Source organism: Rhincodon typus, chromosome 29, assembly GCF_021869965.1.
Source record: "Rhincodon typus isolate 14 chromosome 29, sRhiTyp1.1, whole genome shotgun sequence".
In the NCBI taxonomy this organism is placed as follows: domain Eukaryota; kingdom Metazoa; phylum Chordata; class Chondrichthyes; order Orectolobiformes; family Rhincodontidae; genus Rhincodon; species Rhincodon typus.
In genome coordinates, this window is record NC_063360.1 from 7,252,609 (window position 1) to 7,278,569 (window position 25,961).

Consider the following 25,961-nt stretch of genomic DNA (forward strand, 5'->3'; position numbering starts at 1 on the left):
AAAGTGCTTGATAAATGTTCTTTCTGATTAGGAGCAAACGAGAGGAGATGGATTAGAATGTCTCATAATGGCAATAAGGATGTAGAGTTAAGAAGCATGAATATTGCCTTCCCTTGGTTGCTGACAGCACAAGATTCTGGGTAACATCCACACCTTTTCCTGCCATGTTTACAGAGGAGGACTGCTTTTACTCCATGACACTGGTAAACATTCAAGGAGGAAGCTGCATTCTACTTAATAGCTAATCAGGCTCACAGTCCCAAATTCGAAGCCCAACATGTGCGCAGTTAGTAAGGGACATGGCACCAATTAAGGTGCCACAATCAGCATTTTATCTCTCTAAGCTTGAAGTGGGGAAGAGAACAAGCAGGAACTTGCTCCTCATGGAAGTGCAGATGTGTCAAAACGCATTGTGATTTTCTCCATGGAGAAAACAACCTGCTAACACTGACTGTCCAGGCTCACGCGAACAGAAGAACCAATTTGAATGAGGTACCAGGTGTTGGCCAGAGGCAGTAAACCTGCATCCCAGCAGCAATCAGCATCTTCATATGAGGAGGGAGGGCTGAAGAAAACAGCCTTGCACTTAATAACGGAGAGAAGGTGTTAGAATAATTAATCTCTGCAATTCCCTACATACCTGCTCTGAGGGATGTTGTCTGTTCCAGTGAGTGTAGAAACTCCAGGAGGAAGGAAGCATGAAGCAAAAGATGAGCACTGCACATCACTGTGTCTTGTTTGCACTGCCTTATTCATGAATGGGGTTTAGCAGACTACAGTAAACTGTGTAGTGAATGACTTTGGAACTAGCTGCAAAGGACAACGTTGAAAATGCTTTTTATGCATATCACCGAGTGCTGTCATGTATCAAATAACAACACACAGGGTTGTAACACCATCCAGTGAATAGATAACCCCATAATGCAGCTCAATGGGCTCTTAGGAAGTTGAAATGTTCACGCAGAGAAACACATCCATAATTAACATTCTGTTTAAAATAATATTGAAGCCACAATATTTTAAAAGCCTTGGAATGCCTTCTCAATTTCCAAAGTAATTTGGTAAGGTACCACACATTAGACTACTCAATAAGATAGGACCCAGTGGTATTGGTGGTAGTATTTTCGCATGGAGAGAGGATTGGCTAACCAATAGAAAACAGAGTGTTGGGGCAAGTGCAGCATTGTCAGGATGGCAACCAATAACTAGTGCTGGGGCCACAATTATTTACAATATACATTAACGACATGGATGAGGGAAGTGAACACACTGTAGTCAAGTTAAAGGATGACACAAAATAGCTCAGAGGGCTAGTGGTGAGGATGACACAAAGAATCTGTGGAGGGCTTTAGACAGGTTAAGTGAGTGGGCAAGACCTTGGCAGTTGGAATTTAATATAGGAAACTGTGAGGTTATCCATTTTGGCAGGTAGAATAGAGGAATATTTAAATAGACAAAAACTGCGGAAAGCGAGAGGACAAGAGGCATTTTGGGGTTCTTATGAATGAATCAGAAAAGTGGCAGGAAGAATGGAGGAGCTGAATATTATTTAAAATTTAAAAAGTCTTTAAAAAGTATGAAAGAAAGCTGTTGTACAGAGGGATTTGGGGGTGCTTGTACAAAAATCACAACAGCAGGTAACAGGGAAGGCAAATGGAATGTTGACCTTTATTTCAAAGGGAATGATGTACAAAAATAGGGAAGTCTTATATAAGATCATACAAGGCACTAGTTAGACCATTCCTAGAATACTATGAACAGTTTTTGTCCCTTATCAAAGTAAAAGTAAACTGGCATTTGAGCCAGTCCAAAGATAGCTCACCCTGGGTATGGAGGGATTTTGTTCTAAAGAGGGATTGAGTAGTTTGGAGTTTAGAAGAATGAGAGGCAACCTTATTGAAACTAATATGATTCTTAGGGGGCTTTACTGGTAGATGCAGAGAGGCTGTTTCCCCTTCTGGGAGAGGACCAGAAGGCATCATCTGACAATAAGGAATTGTCCATTTGAGACAGATGGTGAAGAATTTCTTCTGTCAGAGAGGTAATGACTCTGGGGAATCCTTTACCACAGAGGACTGTTGGAACTGTGTCGTTAAGTATATTCAAGGGATAGACAGATTTTTAATCAGTCAGGGAATCAAGTATAAAATGTACATCCAAAAAGGAACGCAAACTGAATATATCACAAACCTGCAAATCAATTGGGAAAAGGAAGGTGTTACGATGTATGAGATTATCCAGGCTGTAATCCGATCGATGGGCACACAGGAGATTTATTAACAGTTTCACTTACTTCTGCAGTTGTGGATTATGTGCAGCAGACCAGCATCAAACTTAGTTGGTGCTGTGCTGAATTATTTTGTCTTCCTTGCCAAAATTCTTTCTTCCAACTGTGGAAGCCGTGATTGCTTGCTGGCAGATGGTTGTATGGGCATGGCACTGTCCTCCTGCACTCGAGTGAGGTCAGTTTGGCCAGACAGCGACAGTCTGCAGGCTACTTACTGTGGGAAGCATCACTGCCACAGCTGACCCTTAAAATGTTAACCGCATGAGTGCGATTGTCTAGTTGGAGTCCCTGAAACAGGATCAGGGAAGGAACACTGGATGATGGATCTTCTCCCGAAATCAGGATGCTGAGACCAGTTTCAGTATTTAACCAACAAAACCAGCTTTCTCCTTTCAGGAATCTATTAGAGCGCGAGACCAGCGCTTTTCAAAAGCCATATGTTTAGACAGAGGGAAATTGCTGAATGAAGTCAAAGGGCTGCAGGATTCAAAGCTTGCACAAGTCAGAGGATGAGCCTGTAGAATTAGTCTGCATTATGGAAAAAAAGCAGTCAACACATTTTTCACTCAATCCTCTCTCCTTCCCCTGAGAGCTAGAGGCAAGGACGAGTTTCTGCTGAGCTAATCAATTTCCAATAGCTGGGCACAGCCTACTTACCTGAACTTGATGGAGGACTGAAAAACCTTGGACACTGCTAGGGAGAGGGTCTCTCTCACCTCCTCCTGCTCTGTGTTGAAATCAAACACTCCACTCGTCATCATCTAAACAGATATACCCGGGGGCATAGATTTAAGGGAAGGGGGAAAAAGGTTTAGTGGGGATGTGAGGAAAATTTTTTCATTTAGACTGTCCTGGGAATCTGGAATTCACTCACTGTGAGGGTGATGGAAGCACAAAATCTCATAACATTGAAGATGTACTTTGATGTGCAATGCCAAGACATAAAAAGCTATGGGACAAGTGCTAGAAAATGGGATTAGAATGGTTGGCCAGTGAGAATCATCATAGAATCCCCGCAGTGTGGAAACAGGCCATTCAGTCCATCGAGTCCACACCAATCCTCTGAAAAACATCGCACCCAGAGCCAGCCCTCTTAACCTATCCCTGTAACCCTGCATTTCCCATGGCTAATCCACCTAGCCTATAAATCCCTGGATACTATGGGCAATTTAGCACGGCTAATCCACCCAACTTGCTCATCTTTACACTGTGGGAGGAAACTGGAACACCTAGAAGAAAGCTATGCAGACACGGGGAGACTGTGCAAACTCCAAAAAGGCACTCACCTGAGGGTGGAATCGAACCCGGCTCCCTGTGAGGCAGCAGTGCTAACCACTGGACCACCGAGCTGCCAGTTGTTTATCACCAGTACAGACTCAATGGGCTGAAGGGCCTTTTCCTGTGCTGGAGACCACTATGAATCTATGACAGACCCACATTAGGGCAATAGCTTTCTTTCCCCAAGGGGCAACAGTGAACTAGATTGACTTTTAATGCCAATTTCATGGGCATCACATTATTGATATTAACTCTTTGTTCCAAATCTATTTAATTACTTGAATTTAAATTCCTTAGATATCATGGCGGGGTTTGAACCTATGTCTCACAATCATTAATCCAGGCCTCTGAAATAGCAGCCCAACAACACATCCACAATGCCACCTTGTACCCCTATGAATTACTTAATGATTCGATATCCACAATGGCTATATTATAAAAGCTCTTCAGTCACAGAGAATATTAAACAGAAACAAAACCCTCCAGGGTGTCCAACGCCTGTTCCACTGAACAAAGCAGTGGTGCATTGATTAAATCAAATGCTCACTGACCCCTGTCTACTGGTGTCAGGATATAAGTGTAGTGATGGACATGAAGCTTGACCAATCTTCTTATCATACAGGAGTCATGGCAGTGAGCTACCAAACAGCCTGGGATGTGTGGGGCTCACCAGGAATCAGAATATGCCCATTAGTAACCCTTTCTGAACAAGTTGGGCTTTGGAGATGATACAAGATGCCACAAAGTAGGTATTTTGCAGCAGAGCTCATACTCAAAGAGTCATACAGCACAGAAACAGACCCTTCGGTCCAACCAGTCCATGCTGAACATCATTCCAAATTAAACTAGTCCCACCTGCCTGCTCCTGGCCCATATTCCTCCAAACCTTTCCTTTTCATGTACTTATCCAAATGTCTTTTAAACATTGTTATTGTACCCACATCCACCACTTTCTCAGAAAGTTCATTCCACACACAAACCGCCCTCTGTGTAGAAAATTTGTCTCTCATGTCTTTTTTAAATCTCTCTCCTCTTACCTTAAAAATGTGCCCCCTAGTCTTCAAATCCCTCATCCTAGAGAAAAGACAACTACCATTAACACATCTATACCCCTCATTATTTCATAAACTTCGGTCAGGTCGCCTCACCGCACTTGTAAAGTGTTGCCAGCACATGACATGATAATGAAGGTCTGTATGCTTCTATTCCACATTACTAAAATGAGAAATGTCAAATTGTACATTTATAACAAAAAAAGTGTTGCAATCTCTTATAGTAAATTTCCCCAATCCAAATACATAGAAGATCCCACCTCTCTACACACAACTTGCAATATCTATGAAGCATGATAAACTCCCAAAGTGAAATAACTGCACAGAGGCTGGTATCCCATCACCAAGTCACCCTTTATTTACACGTGCAGAATACTTGGATTCTGACCAGCCAGCTCAGAGTCAGTCCCTAGAGTGAGGAGACTCTGTGACACTTCTGTTTCTATCTGTCAGCCAGGACTCCCTGATTGGCCCAGGTTAACAGCCCCATTCAGGGATTTCATACCCAATGCAATCCACCTAGCCAACCTCGTTTCAATCACTACACACAGTCAGCCCACTTTTAACATCAACTTTAATTCCAGTTTGTGTTCACAGTTCAGATAAAGGCTGAGGGCATGAAGCTACTATTGCTATGGTATAAATGCAAACTGTAATCAAATGACATTGTAAGACTGAGGTCAATGAAGAACTTCTTTAGGTTAAGGTAATAAGGGATATGGAACAAAATAGGTCAGTGAAGTTGAGATACAGCATAGTGAACAGAGGGGCTGAAAGGTCATCTCCTCTTGCTGCTACATGTTGACATGGGATTGCAACGTGCTGACAAATCATCAGGCTGCTGTTGCTGACTTTGAGTTGTCAAATAGCTGTGCGCACACGCTCCATCCCCCACCCCCCCCGACCTCGCCTCACCACTTCATTCATCACAATGGCAATCAGATATTCTGAGCTCAGGACACTATTAACAACACGCCAACAGCAGACACTCGCATTCAACTCTCTGCTTTGAGTGAAAGGAAGGAGGACCCCGGCTGTGGTGTCCAACTGTTTGCCTGACCCTATTTCATGCAGCTTTATGTCTCAGTTAATGACTCCTGTCTCTGTTCAATCTGGTGCCGACTTTGAAATGTGTCAAGGATGGTAATGGACAGGTTAGCGTATCAGATCAGGGTGAACCCAAACTTCCACAGTCCTTTTAAGTTTCATCAGCATAGCAAGCTGACCTTGAAATAATCATTTTATTCCCAATTCCCTAAAAATATGGCTCTTTAACTCATTTATTTATAAGCATTATAAATGCAGTTAAGAGTAACACAATGAGCATTTAGCAAACATGTTGTGAATTAATACTAAAAAGCACATGGTAATTTAAGTATATAATTCACAGTTTTAGATTCATATAATGTGATCCTACAACAGTTTGGGTTTACCTCAGCCACCTACTGTTTAATATTTTACTGACAGTTGACATCGCTGACAGTAATGACTGAATGTGAGGTGCAGAAACAAATCTTTACCTCGTAGAACGGTCAGCTTAGCAGTCACAGTTACGTCGTCAAGCGTGTTGGTTGCTTGGCACTCATAGACAGCCTCATCCCGGGGGGTCCTCAAGGGCTGGATCCTCAAGACTGCTCCAGCACCATCATCAAACTCAATTACCTAAACAAGTTAAAGAGGTCACAGAAATTACAGAAGAGAAACTGGCCAATAACCCATCACCCCATCCTCATTGGGCTACTCCTGGGTTCCTGTGAGATCTCAGTTCTCACTTATTGAAGATGGATTACTCCAACAAGTCTGAAGTACCTATGGTGGCTTCTAGACTATGTTCACTATTAAAGTGCAGTTTTGATCCAGATTAAAGTTTGCTCTAAATTTAGATATAATCTCTGGAAGAGAAAGACTAGAAGTCAAGCCTTAGACCAAACAGAAACCAAAATTAAAATGACTGTCAAACTAATGTACTGAAATTCACCAACACCTCAGTGACACAGGGCAACAGACTAACAAAACTCCACATTTCCTTCACTCTCAAAGCACATTTTGATGTTTTTCTTTCCTCAAATTTTTTCTTTCATTCCTGTGGAAACCAGCCAACACAAATCTCCTCTGCACTTCTAATAATAGGCACCTCATTAATAGCAAGTCAGGCCCACAACAATAGGCTGTTGCCATGGGAGCCATCCCAGAGATTCTCAACCATATAGACTCAGCCAGCCCCAAGTTGATTTCTCAGAGAGTTGTTGACACACCTGGGATACCTTCCCATTGGTGAAGCCAACGGAATGATCAAGCATTGAGAAGATCAGGTTCAAGGATGTGAAAAATTAACACGCTTCAAAGAGACGGAATATTTTTGGATCTGTGTTTTTGGGTTTAGACAGAACATGGTGAAACATTATAAAAAGCAAATGCATCCTTTAAGTTTTGTTCTATGTTAAGGAATTACAGGTGAACCGATATCTGAAAACTCTGTTGCAGGATGAGTTGAGTTAATTGACAGCAATGAAAACACCATCAGTCACATGGCTCCCAATTGTTTAGGTCAAAGATCTGGAATTCCCTCCCACCTCTCAACCTTATTTTCCTCCTTTCTTAACCCCTTACCTCCTTGACAAATTGTTTGATTATCTGCCACAATAATTCTTTTGTGATTGGATGTCATTGCCTTGTTTAGAGTACTCCTGTGTCCTATCAAGCAGCCACTATATTAAAGGAGCTAAATGGATTAAGTAGCTTATGCTATTAAGATTCTGTCCTGAATATCAAATGCTGGTGTCTAGATCTCAGGTTAGTTATCTTCAGCACATGAATAATGGAAGACATTGTTAATTGGACATAGATGCAAATCTGCTTCTTGATAATCGGTTTATTTACAGAATGCAACATTACATTTGTGTGGCTGCTATCAACAATCTAAGCATCCTAGTAGCCTCTCTTTATAAGTGCTCTAGGTACTTCAAACAATACCCTTCACTGCATACCTTAACAATGTAATTAACACAACCACTAATAGGCTGTCTAATTAGATGAATTTGAAACTCAGTCCTTGAGCCAAAAGATTATATCCTGCCATCATTATTCATTGCTTCATATCCAGAGTGCCAGGATCAACCACTAAACGGAACAAAAAATATACCTCAAAACGCTGGGAGCTCACTCGCTTTCCTTTTTTATTCCATGTAACTCGAGGCTTGGGGGATCCAGTTGCCTGACAGACAAATGACGCCACTCCTCCTGAAACGCCAATCTGGTCACTGGGAACTTTAACGAACCTTGGAGGAGCTGCAGGGAAAGAAAAGGAAACGGTATCAGCAACTGGAAGAATCTATTCCATCAAAAGGAATGGGTCCTAAAAAAACAGTGATTTTAGATCCACACTTCTCATACAGCAAAATTAATGGACGGAACTCCTACCATAGTAGAGAAGGGATGCCCAGAACATGACCCAAGAGAACTCCCATATATCACATAGCAGATTCCCAGCACTCTCCCTACATTTTTGAGAATCAGCTGATTACGACTGTAGATACTAACATTTTACTCCAGATTTATTTACTTTATATGCTCATGCAAACACTGCCCATCAGTATTGATTTTTGATCTAAAAATATCATCATTATTCATATACCTCATGTAAAGATCATCTCTGGGATAGGACCATATGAAGTGTTGGAGGAATCTCAACTGGCAGCTGGAAAGCTGGTTACAGTTCCATGTTATCTCTTCTAGTGAGGGCCCACTGAACTATTCACCAATCAGGCAGTGGTGAAGCCACCGGCACGTCTGACCCTGCAATCAAGACCCCATCCAGTGGCCAGCAACTCTTACACTCAACAGCGCCATGGAAAAAGCTTGTGGCTGCTGGTGGAAGAGCAACTCCAGAATGGCTAGATCACGGAGGACTTGGAACAAGCAGCAGATGAGGGGTGGGGGTTTATCCCAGTAGAGATGGGCCAAGGCCTTTCTGTGGTTCTTAACTGGCCACTTAAGGACTTTAATTGGTGCAGGGGTGGGAAGGCTGACCATGCATGAGCCTTTCTGTCTAGAACCTAATAATAGTAGAGGTGGGAGAGTGGAGGTTTGGGTATGCTGCCACCCCACCTAATTAAATACCTTCTCATCCAACCCCCTCACCACCTCTGGAAACAGAATATTCTTCCTGCCAGTTTCTCAGGGATCAAATCCCAAAATTTCCAAACTAAAGTATCATCCTGGAGTTGTTAATGAATCAATTTCACTGTAAATGTATACAATTCATAATGTAACGAAAATAGTTAATCTTAGTGAATTGATATGAATTCTTTAGAGTCCACTGGTATTTACTTTTCCATTGTGATCCTTTTCTTTTGGATTTCACTCAGATTCAAATAAAACATGTGTATTGATCCCTCACAAACATTACCCATGTAAAAGTCAAACCCCTAACGTTGGCCGAAAAAGCTCTTCAATATTTGAAGTTTACAGATGAATCAACTACAGTTGAATTCCCCAACTGCAATGCTCAGATCTGAATCAAAGTCTGTCACTGAGTTGGCTGGGCCAGTGGATTATTGGAACTATCACACAAATACTCTCCTACCATACCTGCTGATCAGGAACTGATAAAGAGTTCCTGGGCCATGGGCAACAGAAAGAATCAGGAGCATCTGCAGCTCTCCCTGATTCATAGAGTCATACAGCACAGAAAATGACCCTTCGGCCCAACCAGTTCATGCCGACCATAATCCCAAACTAAACGTCCCACCTGCCTGCGCTTGGCCCATATCCCTCCAAACATTCCTTATTCATGTGCTTGTCTAAATGCCTTTTAAATGTTGTAAATGTACCCGCATCCACCACTTCCTCTGGAATTTGATTCCACACATGAACCACTCTCTATGGCCTGTGGCCTTCAATAGCTAAAAAAACCTGCCCATTTCGCCAAACCCCTCTCTGACAGTAAATTTGAAATGTTGAAATAGTTCAGTCCATCAGCTATACATTTTTGCATTATGGTCACTATTACTTGTAGTCCCATCCATGGGTTGAATGAACCTATGCATTAACGTGTCCCCATGATAGTCAGAAGGAACGCATTGGAAACAGAATGAAGATTGAAGTGGATAGTGTCATGTTTCTTGATTTAGGACAAATGACAACAGAAGGTGGCACTGATGATGCAAAAATTGGAAGGAGGATAGAGATGGCCAGAAGTCATTTTGTGGAGATGAAGGATGTGTTAACAAGACAGCTCAAGCTTGTAACAAGGCAAAACAAAAGTTATAAGATGCTACCTTCTATTCATTCTCCAGTCTGCCTCAGAAATGTGAACAATAAGTAAAGATCTGTGGTAGAAAAAAAAGGTATTTCAAAAGTGGATGCTAAGACATATGCTCCATTTACAAACCATAAAGACAAATGAAGACGTGCTTGAAACCATAATAGCAAAAAGAACACTAAAAAAAATGACATTCAGAGATGAAAATGAGACTATTTCTGCCATTTGATCAGAGCTAGAAAGCTACCACACGGTCTCTGCTCGAAGGTAAAGTGGAGGTCAGCAAAAACAGAGCTTGACCCAGGCAGTTCTGAGGAAGTTCTGAAGGGCAGCACGGTGGCTTAGTTGTTAACAATGCTGCCTCACAGCACTAGGGACCCAGGTTCAATTCCAGCCTCAGGTGATGCTCTCTGTGGAGTTTGCACGTTCTCCCTGTGTCTGCATGAGTTTCCTCCAGATTTCCAGTTTCCTCCTACGGTACAGGTTAGATGGACTGGCCATGCTAAATTGTCCATGGTATGCAGGGATGTACAGGCTAGGTGGATTAGCTATGGGAAATGCAGAGTTACAGGGACAGATCCTAGGGGGGAATGCTTTTCAGAGGGTCTGTGTGGACTTGATGAGCCAAATAGTCTGCTTCCACACTGCAGAGATTCTATGAAGAGCCATACCTAACTTGAAACATTAATTTTGTTTCTCTCTCCGCAGATGCTGTCAGACCTGCTGAGTTTCTCCAGTATTTTCTGTGTTTGGTTCGGGTTGCCTGCACCTACAGTACTTTGCTTTCATTTAAAGTAAAAGAAGGCATTCTTGCCACATCCTTTTTCCCGATGTTTGATTGTCTGTGCTGTCAGAAAGGCGTCTGATGAGAATTATTCAGCGTTCCGGCAGAGTTCGTTGAAAGTTAGCAATTTAAACAACGAGCATTTCAGAGAAATCAATGGAACTTGAAGAATTATTGGGAGCCTCAGGCAGCTTCTTCTAAAATAAAAACCAGCAGAGCTGACATTCCTGCCCAAACCGCACTCAGATTCTATACTCGTTCCACACAACGTTGATGGAGTCCCACAAGTGTACTTTGGATGGGACAAAACAATGTACTGGGACATGTTACTCAGAAGCAGCCACCTCCTTACAGTTGTTATCGTTACTACACAATAACCTCTTCCTTTCCTTTTAATTTGTTAACAAAATCTGGGCATCACTGGCTAGGCGAGCCTTTATTGCCCCTCTCTCATTGCCCAGAGGGCAGTTAAGAGTCAACCACATTGCTGCAGGTCTGGAGTCACATGCAGGCCAGACAAGGTAAGGATGGCAGTTTCCTTCCCTAAAGCACATTAGTGAACCAGAGATAGTAAGAACTGCCGTTGCTGGAGTCAGAGATAACACAGTGTGTGGAGCTGGAGGAACACAGCAGGCCAGGCAGCATCAGAGGAGCGGGAAAGTTGACGTTTCAGGTTGGGATCCTTCTTCAGAAGGAAAACAGATGGGTTTTTCCTGACAAAGGATTCATGGTCATTATTAGACTCCTAATTCCAGATATTCATTGAATTCATTTTCTACCATATTCCATGGCAGGATTCAAAACCAGGTCTCCAGAACATTTCCAGGTCTCTGAATTATCAGTGTGGCGATAACACCACTAGGCCATCACCTCCCCATGATTTACAAGTGATTCAGCAAACCCAGATGATTCAGCGTCTCAGTGAAATTAGGAATGCTTGGCCAATACTTACTGCTATATAAGAATCCACCATCCAACTTCACCCAGGTCTTTTTCGGTTGTCTATCTTATTCCAAGTTCAGCTATAAACTAGGCATCCCTCATGGGTAGGAACCCTTCCATAAGCTACTGAGACAGGAAGGTTCCACATTCATGTTCTGTGGGAATTTGCTGGTTGCCAAAGTTTTCGTAGGAGTGTGACTGTCGACTTCACCATTAGACATCCCAGCTCCTGACTGTTGCCTAGTGACCCCAGCTCAAAATCTCTGGTGTGGCTGCCAGGAAATGCCAGCTTTGGGGCACAGCTGGTTGCGGTGCTGACATTCACCTGTTTGCATTCTTATGTAAACACTCATCATAAAGAAACACACTTCCATTTATGTAGCACTGTTTCCAACTCAAGAGAGCCAAAAGCACTTTCACAGACAATGAAATAATTTTGAGGTTAAGTCACTATTGCAATGTAGGAAACATGACAGGCAATACTGCATAAATCAGAAATCCCCAAACAGTAGGGTGATGTGGATCAATATTTGGTTTGAGTGAGGTATTTATTTTGCATCATATCTCAAGGGAGAACTCATGTAGTTCTTTCTTTAAAAAGTGTCATAGAACCTTTTGTGTCCATCTAAGAAGAAAGGCAAGGCCATGGTTTAATACTTATCTGAAAAATGCACCTCTGACTCCCTTTGTACTGCACTGAAATGGCAACCTAGGCTTAGGTCACTCGACTGGGATTTGAACCAGTAATCTTCTGGATCAAAGGCAAGAGCACCACCAGCTGAGCCACTGTGAACACCTGATACTGGGTGTGACAGTTTGCACATGTGGAACTACAAGGCTAGCAGAGCTTTCAGGAGTGGAGGTGACAGTGGCGGCTGTGTATTGGTGGAGATAAAGAGGAAATGGAGCCCATCACATTTTACAGTTAGATGGAAGATAATCTCTTCTAACGGGGACTTCTCGGGGTGTTAGACTGCTAGCTTCAGCTGGGTAAAGAAACTCTTTCTTTCCTATTCTCTCACCAAAGGTGAAACAATGGCAGCTTATTTTCCAATGTTTTCCAAACAGTCAGAAGGCAGTTTCTCATTGAATGGGGTTAACCTTTCATCATACACATTTGCAGGGAAACAATGAATAGCCTGACACCAAAAGGAACTTCTTTGTCGATAGCCAGGACGGCTCATTCTCAGCGAAGACACACAACACCTTCGCACATAGAGCTGCCAGTCTATTCCCAACAATAAATAGCAATGACTTGGCCATGAATTCCAGGTAGCAGATTGTACACCTCCATTAAATTTCAGTCCAGTCAGCCAACCGTCTTGAATGGTCACTAAGCCAAGGCTTTATTGGCTGCACATTCTGGAAACAAGACTTGGCTGCCTTGATGAGCCAGAAAGAATGATGAATGTTGTTGGCTCATTGCCTCAGTCTTGCAGAATAACGAAAAATTGCCTCGTTGTGTCGATCAGGCAGAAGGTTGAATTTGATTGGCTTCATTGCGAGTGTGCAAGGAGTGTCCTGAATGCAACAACGCTGGGCTGCCTAAACTGAAAGCTGCTTGAATCAGCCTAAAACAGGTGACCTGGTAGTAGTACCACTGCCAGAAGAGTCAGGTTCCAGTCCCACCTGACATGGACCCAGAGTCATAGAGATGTACAGCATGGAAACAGATCCTTCAGTCTAACTCGTCCATGCCCACCAGATATCCTAAATTAATTTAGTCCCATTTGCCAGTATTTGGCCCTTACCCCTCTAAACCCTTCCTATTCATATACCCATCCAGATGACTTTTGAATGTTGTAATTGTACCAGCCTCCACCACTTCCTCTGGCAGCTCATTCCATACACGCACCACTCTCTGTGTGAAAAAGTTGTCCCTTCGGTGCCTTTTTAATCATTCCCCTTTCACCTTAAACCCATGTCCTCTGGTTTTGGATTCCCCTTCCCTGGGGAGAAGATCTTGACTATTCACCTTATCCATACCCCTCATGATTTTATAAACTTCCGTGAGGTCACCCCTCAGCCTCTGATACTCCAGGGAAAAATGCACCTCTGTTCAGCCTCTCCCTCTAGCCCAAAACCTCCAACCCTGGCAACAATGTTGTAAATCTTTTCTGAACCCTTTCAAGTTTAACAACATCTGGCCCTTCTGCCCATCAATTCTATTCTCACAAGGTAGCAGCACCCCCACCCGTCCCCGCACCTCCCAAACTTTAGGTAACATCAGTTTCTTATCCAGAAAGAGAGGGAGCATCGTTAAGTAAAGTCCCATAGATCATTGTAACAATTAGAATGACAGCAGAACCTTTCCCTTGTCTGTGTCCTCATGGTTTCGAGAGCATCAAACTAACAGGAAGGGCTTCAGGCCTGCTGCACCTTTCAGGTCATAGAATCCCTACAGGAGGCAGGCAATTTGGCCTATCAAGTCTACATTGTCCCTCCGAAGAACATCCCACCCAGCTCTACCCCATCCCTGTAACCCTACATTTCCCATGGCTAACCTACCTAGCCTGCACATTCCTGAACACTATGGGCAATTTAGCATAGCCAATCCACTGAACCTGCACATCTTTGGACTGTGGGAGGAAACCAGAGCGCCCCCACGCAGACACAGGGAGAGTGTACAAACTTCACACAGATAGCCATCTGAGGGTGGAATTGAACCCAAGTCCCTGGTGCTATAAGACAGCAGTGCTAACCACTGGGCCACTGCACTGCCCCAAATTAATCATCTATGTTAACTGCATTCACCTGTTTTCTGTACATGGCATTTTAGCAAGCTCCCTTTTGAAATTTTTCATTGACTTAGCCTCAAAAACTTTCCGGAGCAAGAATGTTCCAGACTTTCAGAAGCCAACTGTGTGCAAGTGACTTTCTTACCAATCACCTCTTAAAGGTCTAGCTCTACAATCAGATCGAGATGTTAAACTTTAAACAGAACTAGTTCATTCCATATCATCCGCACAAGTTCTGACCAGTAGCCAATAAAAACACACATCTGGTCTACATTGTCATAGTTTCTAACTTCACTCAAGGTGACATTGTTGTAATTTTCAGGAGTCCAGTCTATTGTGGAGACAAGAGTGCAATAATTATGTCCTATCACTGGTTGTCTTTAACACACTTTGAGCCATAGCCCACAAGGTAACCTGGGCTGGGGCTTTAGTTGCTAAATTAAATTTAACTCACTCAATCTGGAGGAAGTGGCCTCAATGGGAAAAACAGGCCGTTTGGTCTCAGATTGTGAGGTAAATTTCTGACTCCAGATCAGCAGAACTGCAGCACAGAATGATTGATTTTCTTCCTTCATTTTAAGATTGCTTTGCAATTGTAACAGAATGTGCAGATAGCCAAAAGGCACACCAGCTTCATCAATTACTTTTCTGTTGTCATAAAGTAACAAGTAGAACTGATCACTGATAATGCTACAATGTTAGCAGGACTCAAATTCTGCATCATAGTGATGCCAGCTCATGTCCATCTGACCTGTCACGTCTCCCTGATGTTACCATTGCCGACTTCCCTGCCATTACTATTCTGGAGATCAGTATTAACCAATATATTTACTGGATAGTTTTATCAGTACAATGGCAGAACACTTTGCAACAAGAGACTGACTGTCTGACATCTTATAATCTACCAACTACAAAATTCAACAGTGTGTTATGTTCACTGTGAATTGTTCACCAATGCTCAAATGTTCTGGGGAGATCATTTCATTGACACCCACACAGCATTCACGCAGTGCAGTTACAGTGAAATATAAAAGGTGTTTGCTCACATTCTACCAAAACAACCTCAATACCACCTCTCTCCTTTATGACTTCTGACAACAGCAGAGCAGCTTGAGAGCACCCTCACCTTGAAAATTCTCCTCCAAAATACAAAACAATTTTGACCTGAGTGCACATTCACTGTTCCTTCATCAGCAGCGAATTAAAATGCTAGAAATTGCAAACGATTGAGAGATCAACTGCATGAGGTCCTCACTAATTCAGGGAGAAGGTCTACTAACACCTCCTCATGGGAACTACAGAGGGGCAATAAAGTCAGCATTGTCTGCAGCACAAGAAGAAATGGAAATTTGTAAAAAAAAAACATATTGTCCTGATTTTCAATCTAAGTCAGATAATGCCCTGATTTATGAGGTCAGAGTCATTATGCCATTTAAAACACAATGTGTTATTCTCATACTAAACAATAGAAGTATGTTCCATTAAAGCTACAAAGTGTCTTTGATGCTATGTCAATTCATTCACAATTCACTTAACAGCCTACAACTATGTTGGCCCTGCTATATTCTGGTTGGAGAATTTACATCTACAGTAGTTAGACCATAATTGGATACATTTGTTTCTTTATTTTTTCATGAAATAAAAATGTTGAATGACAACAGGAATTATTTGAATTGCGCACATTTTGTTACAGGCTGTGTTTGTTACCACCAGAGTCGCAAGGGATACACAGAGCACCAATGCAGTCACATTGCCTGTGATATCTCTGCAAGTGACACACAGCACCAATGCAGTCACATTGCCTGTGATGTCTCTGCCAGTCTCGCAGCAACAAGGTGCCTGCATCAAAGAGCAGGTGCAATAAAATTAGTATTTCTCAAATGTGTGAAATGACTTCAAATCATGGTATCGCAATTTGCAGACTGCCTCATTCCCAACACTTCTCCATCCCTCTCACTGCATCCCTCCCACTCAGCACCATGCTGTTCACTGGCCCTGGGAACAAGGTGTGAATGGGAAAGAGGCAGTGAGGTGTTGGGATAAGGTGGAACACCATGGAGGTGGCAAGCAGAGTGGTGAGTGGGGCGTAGATTGGGCAAGTGGGACGCTTATAGAATCCCAGGAAATCCTTTGCTTTGGCCATCAGTGGCACCATGCGTGAGCATATAATGGTGTCAGCCAGCTCGAGGTGCACACTGATAACATCAGCAGTGCTGACTTCCTCTGCTACAAGTAGAAATACTCTGTTTAATCTCCTACACAGGTAGAATTTCTCATTCATTCTTGGGATGGGAGCATTGAGCTTAGGTCAGCTTTCGTTGCCCATTTCGTATTGCACTTGAACTGAGTTGCTTGCTTGGCCAATTAAACACTGACCTTTGGAGTCATGCAGAGACCAGACTGTGTAAGGATGGCACATTTTTCCTCTGAATGGAGTCAATGAACCAGATGCGGTTTTATGACAACCTGGTAGTTTCATGGTTATTATTAATGAGACTAACATTTTATTCTGGTTTTATTAATTAATTGAATTTAAATTCACCTCAGCAGCAATGGTGGGAATTGAACATGTCTCTTGACATTAATTGTACCACTCTGTTACCAGTCCCCTGATCTCCTGTGTAGTTCATGGTTAGGTTGGTGCGTACGATGCTTTTTAATAATGGGGTGTTTATAACAAAACTGCGTGGGGATGTAACATATTCAGGAAGTGCACAGTATACGCAAGAACTTTAGTAAATTATAAATCGAAGAAAATAATGATATATAATGTAATATTTATTAAATGACATTTAGAGACAGGATATAAATATTTCATAGACTTTTATTTCAATGACGTCCACAGACTTTCTATTGATCCCTTCAATAGGCTTAAACTGGAATATGCATTGTCTAGAATCTTGAAGGCATGTCCAATTCCATTACTGGGACAACAGAGACGTACAGAGCCTGAAGCTTGCCAAGTTGCAACCTTTCAAAAGGATTGTGACAGCATTGATTATCGACTTGGGGCTACATTTACAAATGGTATGTAACAAATAGGAAGTTTAGGGTTACACTTTGTTGCAGTGCTGAGGAAGGCCACACTGTGGGATGTGCTGTCTTTCAGAAAATACGTTAAAGCAAGGCCCTGTTCTGCCCTTTCAGGTGGGCAGAAAAGATCACATGGCACAGGATTGAAGAAATAACGTGCAGTTATTCCCATGGTGACAAGCTAATGTACACTAAAAATAATTATCTGCCCATCATTACATTGTTGCTTGTGGGAGCTGGCTGTGCATATATTAGCCATTGATTGCTGATATTACAATAGCAACTTAATTTCAGAAGTATTTCATTGATTGCAAAAATATTCTGAGGCACCCCGGGGCGTGTGAGGGGTTGTACAAATACAAATCGCCCTTCACTTTCTTTTTAATTAAGAAATCTGTGTGAAAGGCCAGCAGCAGCGATTATAGGATACTAAGAAATCCTTTGCTTTATCCGAAGCTTGTGTGTACTGTGGAGTATAGCCAGAGGTTGAATGGGACGCTGAGTCAGCGACACTTAATAATGTGCAAATGCTGCTAGAACCGACACAGCAACCCAGAGAAACTCTCGTAATCTGACGGGCAGATTAAGAAGAAATCAAGAAATATGTATACCAGAATCTAGGCAATATCAACCCACGAATGATCAGTGAGACAACTGCAAACAAGCCTACAAAAGGAGATTTAATAAGGAATGAGTCCTGCTGAGTAGATCTTACTTATATTTTTTATTGCTTCCTTTCCGCTTAGAGTGGAATGATAGGATTGTGAGTGACTTTAGTTAAAATATTTCCCATGGATGACAGATTTTATTCTTTCAGCCTGTCATTTCCATATGTAAACATTGCATAACATTTTTTATAACATTGCAGTTTGTGAGGCAGGCAAAGCTGGTACTTGGCATTGTGACCTCCCTCTCTCAGGCTTTACTTCTGTTCTAATGGTTCTAGAGCCATCACGGTCGCGTTTATGAAGATATAATTCCAGTTCCAGGTGTAGGTTTTCTGCCAGTACTCTTTAACGTGCAGAGAAAGTTAAGAGAAGAAATGCCCAGTCAGGTCTATTCAACAGCTCCAATGAACGTTATGTCTGCTGACAATCACTCATTGACATCAGAGGTGTTTAAAAAATATAAATGAACATGGCTGGGATTGGGAGTGAAAGCCAAATAGGAAATTCAAGAAGTGCATCCTTGATCATACCTGGAAGGTCGGTTGCATGTGGTTAAGAGGCACTTGATGAATTTAGAATCCTTATCCTTGGAATTCAAGGACAGCAGGAAGAGAGCACAGCAATAGGAAATTCAGCCCATCCCTGTGATCTTCAGCTCCATGATGGGGCCCATTTATCCCTCAAGCTCCTAACGTCTCTACGTGCAAATCCTTCATCTGCTTCCAGTTGCTGACAGATGCAAGCAAGCAATGATGGGGTAACTTCCAATTCTATTTTCAGTTCTGCAGTTCCTTTTCATTTTGAAGTTGCTCCCTTTGTGTGGTGTGTGACAACTGATGACATCGCAGCAGGATGAGGACTGTACCAAGAATGATGCAGGGCTTCATCCAACTGAAGGACGTCTCCGTATTGTGAGCACAAGCTCTTTGAAGTGGTTGCTGTCAGAGCTTCTCGTTTGTTCTTCTGTTGCTACAGTCCTGTGCCCATCTCCTGCCATCTATCCTATTCACAACAGGACCCCTTGCACCATTACAGAGCTAAACTAACTCCGTTTATCTTAGAATACTTACTTCAGAGAATCATACAGCAGAAGAGGAGGCCATTGGGCCTATCAGGTCTGTGCCAGCTCTTTATAAGAACCATTCCAATTAGTCTCACTCCCAGTTCTTTACAGATAGCCTTGATTCTTTTCCCCCACTTTACGTACATTCTCCTCGTCAATTTATAAACAGCAGATTGTTAAACGCCAGCATTGAAAAAAAGTCCCACTACTTCAGAGTTGTTCTTCTCAGGCCTAATGCTTTTTCTTCCTTTACTCATTAACAGGATGAGGGCATCACTAGCCAGGCAGCATTTATTGCCCATCCCTAATTGCCCTGAGGGCAGTTGAGAGTCAACCACATTGCTGTGGGTCTGCAGTCACATCTAGGCCAGACCAGGTAAGGATGGCAGTTTCCTTCCCTAAAGGACATTAGTGAACCAGATGGGTTTTTCCAACAATTGACAATGGATTCACAGTCATCATTAGATTCTTAATTCCAGATATTTTTTATTGAATTCAAATTCCACCATCTAGTTGGTGGGATTCGAACCCAGGTCCCCAGTATGTTATCTGGGTCTCTGGATTAATAGTCTAGCAATAATACCACCAGGCCATCACCTCCCCTGCTGCTCAGCAAACAAAGGGCTAGCTAACATCTGAAAGGCAGATCACTTGGTTTCCAGTATTTCCAAAAAAACCTTTTTTTTTAATGGAAAAAAAAACATACATTCATGACATGTGGGCATCACTGGCTGGGCTAGCATTTGTTCCACATCCCTACCTGCCCTGGATGACAAAATTGTGAGCTGCCTTCTTGAACCACTGCAGTTCATTTGATGCAGACACACGCACACACACGTACACACGCACGCACACACACGCACGCAGACACACGCACGCAGACACACGCACGCAGACACATGCACACACACGCACACACGTACACACACACACACACCCACAAAACACAGTTAGGGAGGCAGTTCCATCATTTTGATTCGGTAACATTGAAGGAATAGAGATATCATTGAGAATGGGGATATTTGTGGAGCCTCCTCCTCCTCCAGTAAGTGATTTAATTGTCCAACAAGCACAACTGGATGTGGTAGGACTGCAGAGCTTAGATCTGATCCATTGGTGATGGCAATGTTTAGCTCCATCCATCACTTGCTGCATCTGCTGTTTTGTTACTTCATTTTTTTTCAGTAGAATTACCCGCAGAAAGGTAAACAACATTTTCTGAAAGCAGTGAGCTCCAACATCTGAGGTTTCCCATTCAATTTGAGGGACACAGACTACAGCGAGGAACAAATCAAAGACAGGATTGCAAAGGACAGGAAAATCATAAAGATAGGATGAAGAAATCATCATTCATTGGAGGTTCCTTGTAGACAAGGATGACTCTCTTCCATTCCCAGGGTGAGTCGGTAGGTGACTGTACAGACCAATGCAGCTTCTGCAGGCTCTGTTACACTTAGAGCACAATGTAGTCAAGGGAAGGAGTGGGTCGGGCATTAGTGTGGCAGTGCGCTCCTTTTGATGTTTTCACTTGACTTCTGCTTTTCCCCCAACAGCAAGTCTCAAGGTGCTTGATGCCTTCCCAGATGCTCCCCCTCCACCTTGGATGGTTTTGGGCCAGTGATTCCCAGGTGCCTGTGGGAATGTCGTACTTCATGAGTGAGGCCTTGAGGGTATCACTGAAGCGTTTCCTCTGCCCACCTGGGGCTCACCTGGCATTTTGAAGCTGGGAGTAGAGCACCTGCTTGGGGAGTTTCACGTCGGTCACGTGGACAACAATTCCAGCCCATCGTAGCCGATCAAGGGCGGTCCGTGCCTCAATGCTGGGGACGTTGACCTGGTCGAGGATGCGGGTGTTGGTCTGTCTTTCTTCCCAATAGATTTGCAGGATCTTGCGCAGGCAGCATTGGTGGTATTGCCCCAGTGCCTTGAGGTGTCTGCTGTAGACAATCCACATCTCAGAGCCATATAGGAGGGAGGGAACCACCACAGCTCTGTATACTATGATCTTGGTGTCAAATCTGATGTTGTTGTCCTCGAACACCGTTTACCTCAGCAGCCAAAGATGAAGTGAAGAAGGCATGGGTACATTCTTGCTGATCATAGACACCAGTACAAACAGGCTGGGCCGAATGTCCCATTTCTCTATTTCTCCTTCTGCAGGCCCCTCCTGTGAATTACTTACTTGCTCAATCTGCCTAACAGCAGTGTACACACTTGCAGATCAATTAAATGGCTGTGAAACACTATGGCCACAGAGAAGTGTTTTATAAAGATAAGCTTTTTTTTTGTGCTGGTTCACTTTCCTACTTTTCTCAAGGATGAGGGGCTCCCGAAATCTCACTTAGGTTCACTGTTGCTCAGGCTCTGTCATCACAAAGTTCCTCATTTGCTTGAGATTTGGTGGATTGATCTGTTCAGTTGAAAGGTGTGCTTTGGAAAAGCCTAGGACATTGGTTGAGATGACCAATCTCTGAGAAGCACATTGTCTGCAGCCATCAGATTGAGAGGTGCTATCTTGAATAGATTTAAAAATCAGCTTCATACCAGTGAGGAAAAAAGACTGACACAATGTTCCCGTTGCTTTCACATCAGATTTTTAACCATAATTGATGTGCTTACTTGGGAAATTTTTTGACTTGTACTTGGCTGGAAACAAGCATAAATGTTAAATAAAATGGAGAAATGACTGGAATCCCAGCTGAGTACATTCAGTGTATGTTCTTCAAAAGCCATCGATTTTCCATCCAGTTTGATCAGATCCCTATTTGTAGGCCTTGGTATTTGATCAGTGGAGAATTTCTGTCCATTCTTTGATGAACACTGATGGACAGTTCTGGGGAATGAGCTGCAAAGTTTCATTCTCATTTTAACAGCAGCCTAACAGTTTATGACTGTTGTCAGTTGCCTAGCATTTTCGTATCCTGCTACTGAATCCACCCATCCTGTCACCCTCATCGCTGAGTTAAAAGGTTGTGGGTTAAATTCTCACTCCAGAATTACAGCAAAAATGAAATCTATACTGACTCCCTAGTACGCTCCCAAAGGAGTGCTGCACTGTCAGAGATATCTCCAGGAATGGGAGGTCACACCTGCCTTCAGGTGGGTGTAAAAGATCTCATGACAGCAGTTTGAAGACAAGGAGGTGCTATTATCCCCAATGTTCTGACCAACGTTTATTCCTCAGTTGACATCACAAAAGATCGTACCTCCACCACCTTTCTTTTAATTCATTCACGGGATGAGGGCGTCGCTGGCTAGGCCAGCATTTGTTACCCATTCCTAATTGCCCAGGGGGCAGTTAAGAGTCAATCACATTGCTGTGGGTCTGGAGTCACATGTAGGCCAGGCCAGGTAAGGATGGCAGTTTCCTTCCCTAAAGGACATTGGTGAACCAGATGACTTTTTTGACAATTGGCAATGGTTCCACGGTTATCATTAGACTCTTAATTCCAGTTTTTTTTTTAAATTGAATTCAAATTCCACCATCTGCCATGGTGGGATTCGAACCTAAGTTCCCCAGAACGTTATCTGGGCCTCTAGATTAATAATCCAGCGATAATATCACTAGGGCCATCACCTCCTCCTAACAAATTCATTGTTCCTGCTGTAATAACTCTTGTTTGCCCAGGATGCGCTCTGTAAGGCTCACTTGGAACAAAATAATATCTTTCAAAAAAGGAAACAAACTACAAAAATTCAACACAAAATTTGGCACAAACACAATGGCTAATAAAGCCAAAGATCTTCAATGTGAGTGGCAATTTTGGCCTCCATATCAAAGAAGCAGGAGCCCAGGGAGCTATCTTTAAACCTTCTAGTACACTGTGTACAGCGGGATACTGCTGAGGCAGTACAATTTTGGAGAAAAAATTAGCATTTTAGACACATTTGTGTATAATACCCAATCTAGTTTCTCAAAATTCTGTTGAAATCAAAAAGAAAGTCAAAACTTTTATGAATAATTTTGTCTTGGGAATTTTCTGAAAGTAAATTAAACTGACCGCTTCTGACGCACACATTCACACCTGGGTTGTCCCAAGCCAACGCGGTTTCTATGGTAACAGCTTAGGCTGCTCTGCAGGGTTGTCACAATTAGTCTTTTTCTAAATCCTCACTGCACGACACCACGCTGCCTTTTTAATTGAAAGGACTGCTTTACCTAAGTCGAGTCCTCCCAAATCTGCCTTCCTTCTCCCACAGCCATGCACTACTCCTCAAGCCTGGAATTTGGTCAGGAAAGTCAGCGGCCTCAAATCCAGCAGTCTTTTTACACAAAATGTCAGCTGCTCTTTGTGTGAGCAAAGTGGTTTGCCTTCATGGACAACACTGAACAACTGGTTAAAGAGCTCTGGAACCCAATTAAAATTCTGCAATAACAGTACCGTGACTTTTTATTAATTCTTTGATCAGATAGGAGCTTCACTGACAAAGCTAGTATTTGTTGCCATTGTTAATTACTTAGGAACTGAATGGTTTTCTCTTCAGAGTCAACGACATTACTGTGGGTCTGGAGTTACATGTAGGCCAGACCAAGTAAATGGTAGATTTCCTTCCTTAAACGTCTCATAGAATAGAATCCCTACAATGTGGAAGCAGGTCATTTGGCCCATCAAGTCCACACCCTCCCTCTGAAGAGAGGACCATCCCACCCAGACTTATTCCCCTACCCTATCTCTGTAACCCTGCATTTCCTATGGCTCACCCACCTAGCCTACACATCCCTGGACACTATGGGCAATTTAGCTAGGCCAATCCACCCTAACCTTCACACCTTTGGATTGTGGGAGAAAACCTCTGGGTCCTCTGGTTTCCTCCCAGAGTCCAAAGATGTGCAGGCTAGATGGATTGGCCATGCTAAATTGCCCACAGTGTTCAGGGATATGTAGATTAGGTGGGTTATAGGGGGATGGGGCTGGCGTGGACTTGTTGGGCCAAAAGACCTGTAGGGATTCTATGATTCACAGCATCCAGTGGAAATCCACACAGACACAGGGAGAACATGCAAACTCCACACAGACAGTCACCCAAGGTTGGAATTGAACCCAGGTCCCTGGTGCTGCGAGGCAGCAGTGCTAACCACTGAGTAACCATGCCACCCTCGAAAAACGGCACCTCTGACAGTGCAATACTCTCTCTGCACTGCACTGGAACGGCAGCCCAGATTTTGATCTCAAGTCACTGAACCGGGGATTTGAACCAATAATCTTCTGGATTAAAGGCAACAGTGCTACCAACTGACCCATTGTGAACACCCGAAAGGACATTTGTTAACCAGATAAAAGTTACCACAATCCCAGAAGACCATTAGGCTGCTCTCTCATTAGACTTGATTAGTGGCAGTTTAATCTGAGGGTCACCATGCCCATGAGAGGGGAGGGGTTGAGAAGGGAGGGCCTTCACAGGAACTACAGACAGAGTGGGTATTGAACTCACACTGATGGCATCACAAATCAGCCAACCAGACAGGTTTGTATGACTATCAAATGATAGTTTGATCATCACGATTACTGAGGCTAGCCTTTAATTCCAGTCTTTATTACTTGAGCAAAAATTTCACCAGTTGCAGTGGTGGGATTTAAATCAGATGCTCAGTGTATTGGCTCAGGTTTCTGCATTACTAGGCCAGTGACATTACGACTATACCACCATCTCCCCATTTTCAAGCAACAATTTTCTGTACCATTTGGATTCTTACAGAAGGCTTGCCAGGTAAGAACTAACGTGATTATTGTTCCCAATTATTGTATCTGCTGCTGAACCAACCACCACTAGAAATGACTGGAGTGGATTGCTGTCACTAATCCTAAATTCTACACTGGGTCTAAGGACCTATTTAGTTATCCTCCACCACTGTTAGCTAAGTCTAAACAAATGGAAACACATTCTCAGTCTTTGAGATAGCAAGAACTGGAGATGCTGGAGTCAGAGATAACAAAGTGTGGAGCTGGAGGAACAAAGCAAGCCAGGCAGCATCACAGGAGCAGGAAAGCTGACGTTTCGGGCTGAGACCCTTCTTCATTTCTGGCCTGCTGTGTTCCTCCAGTTCCATACATTCTCAATCTTTCTTCTGTTTGTCATATTTGGTTGAGCCTGTTTTGGATTGAAAGACATTATATGACTGTGGCCTGAGTATACAACTCACCTGCACCAGCCAATTCATAATCAGTTATTGCAAGGCTTTTGACAGACCATCCATCATCATTTGGAAATTCATATTGGCTGCACAGGCAAACCTCATAAGGAGGAGTCAGAATCTCTGCATCCATGGAGGCATCTTCGCAAAGCGTTCTCACGTAATGGGGAGACCAAAGGTTTACAGTTTGTCTCGTTGACCACCTTCAGGCCAAGGATGTGGTCAGAAAATATCTTGCATGCGCACGGACCAAGAGATGTTCCTTCTCTCGAATTGAGTAGCATGCCTCTGTGTCTGACAGAAATAATACACTGGTTTCCAACATCCATTCAGTTTCTGCTGAAAATCACTGTTCATAAGCATGTAGCCTGCGACAGCTGGAATGATAGACTGTAGTGGATCGGGACAGTGATGATTTTTCAGAAAGCTTTCTCCCAGAACCAACCCTTGTGTCTTCAAGAAAAGTTGCCTCAAGGGTTCATTGTAACTGACAGTGAAGCAAAAGAAGTTTTTCTAACTGGTTTACCAAGCCTTGTCTGCTGCTCTGAAACTGCCTCCTAAACCTACACATTTTAAGGAAGTGATGTGAATTTTTACAGATATAGCTTTCTTCTGTCATTTAAACTTTTTCCTCTGCCTTACAGGATTTTTAACTTCCCTCATGAAGCTCCGAAATGTTCATTTGGGACTATGCCTACAGATCATTCCATAGTAAGAATG

General features: G+C 43.0%; 1 protein-coding gene across 12 annotated transcripts in view; it reads right to left on the reverse strand.

Annotated features, from left to right (window-relative positions):
• LOC109930527 (receptor-type tyrosine-protein phosphatase delta-like) overlaps window positions 1-25,961 on the reverse strand; it is a 458,059-nt gene that overhangs the window by 269,726 nt on the left and 162,372 nt on the right. For 11 of the 12 annotated variants that reach the window (XM_048614046.1, XM_048614043.1, XM_048614048.1 and 8 more), the window contains exons 3-4: window positions 7,760-7,905; window positions 6,138-6,279 (exon numbers count right to left, since the gene is read on the reverse strand). In XM_048614046.1, the coding sequence (XP_048470003.1) occupies window positions 6,138-6,279; window positions 7,760-7,905 (288 nt within the window). Of the gene's footprint in view, window positions 1-6,137; window positions 6,280-6,601; window positions 6,714-7,759; window positions 7,906-25,961 lie in introns of those variants that run through there. The other variant, XM_048614045.1, reaches the window with a different exon arrangement.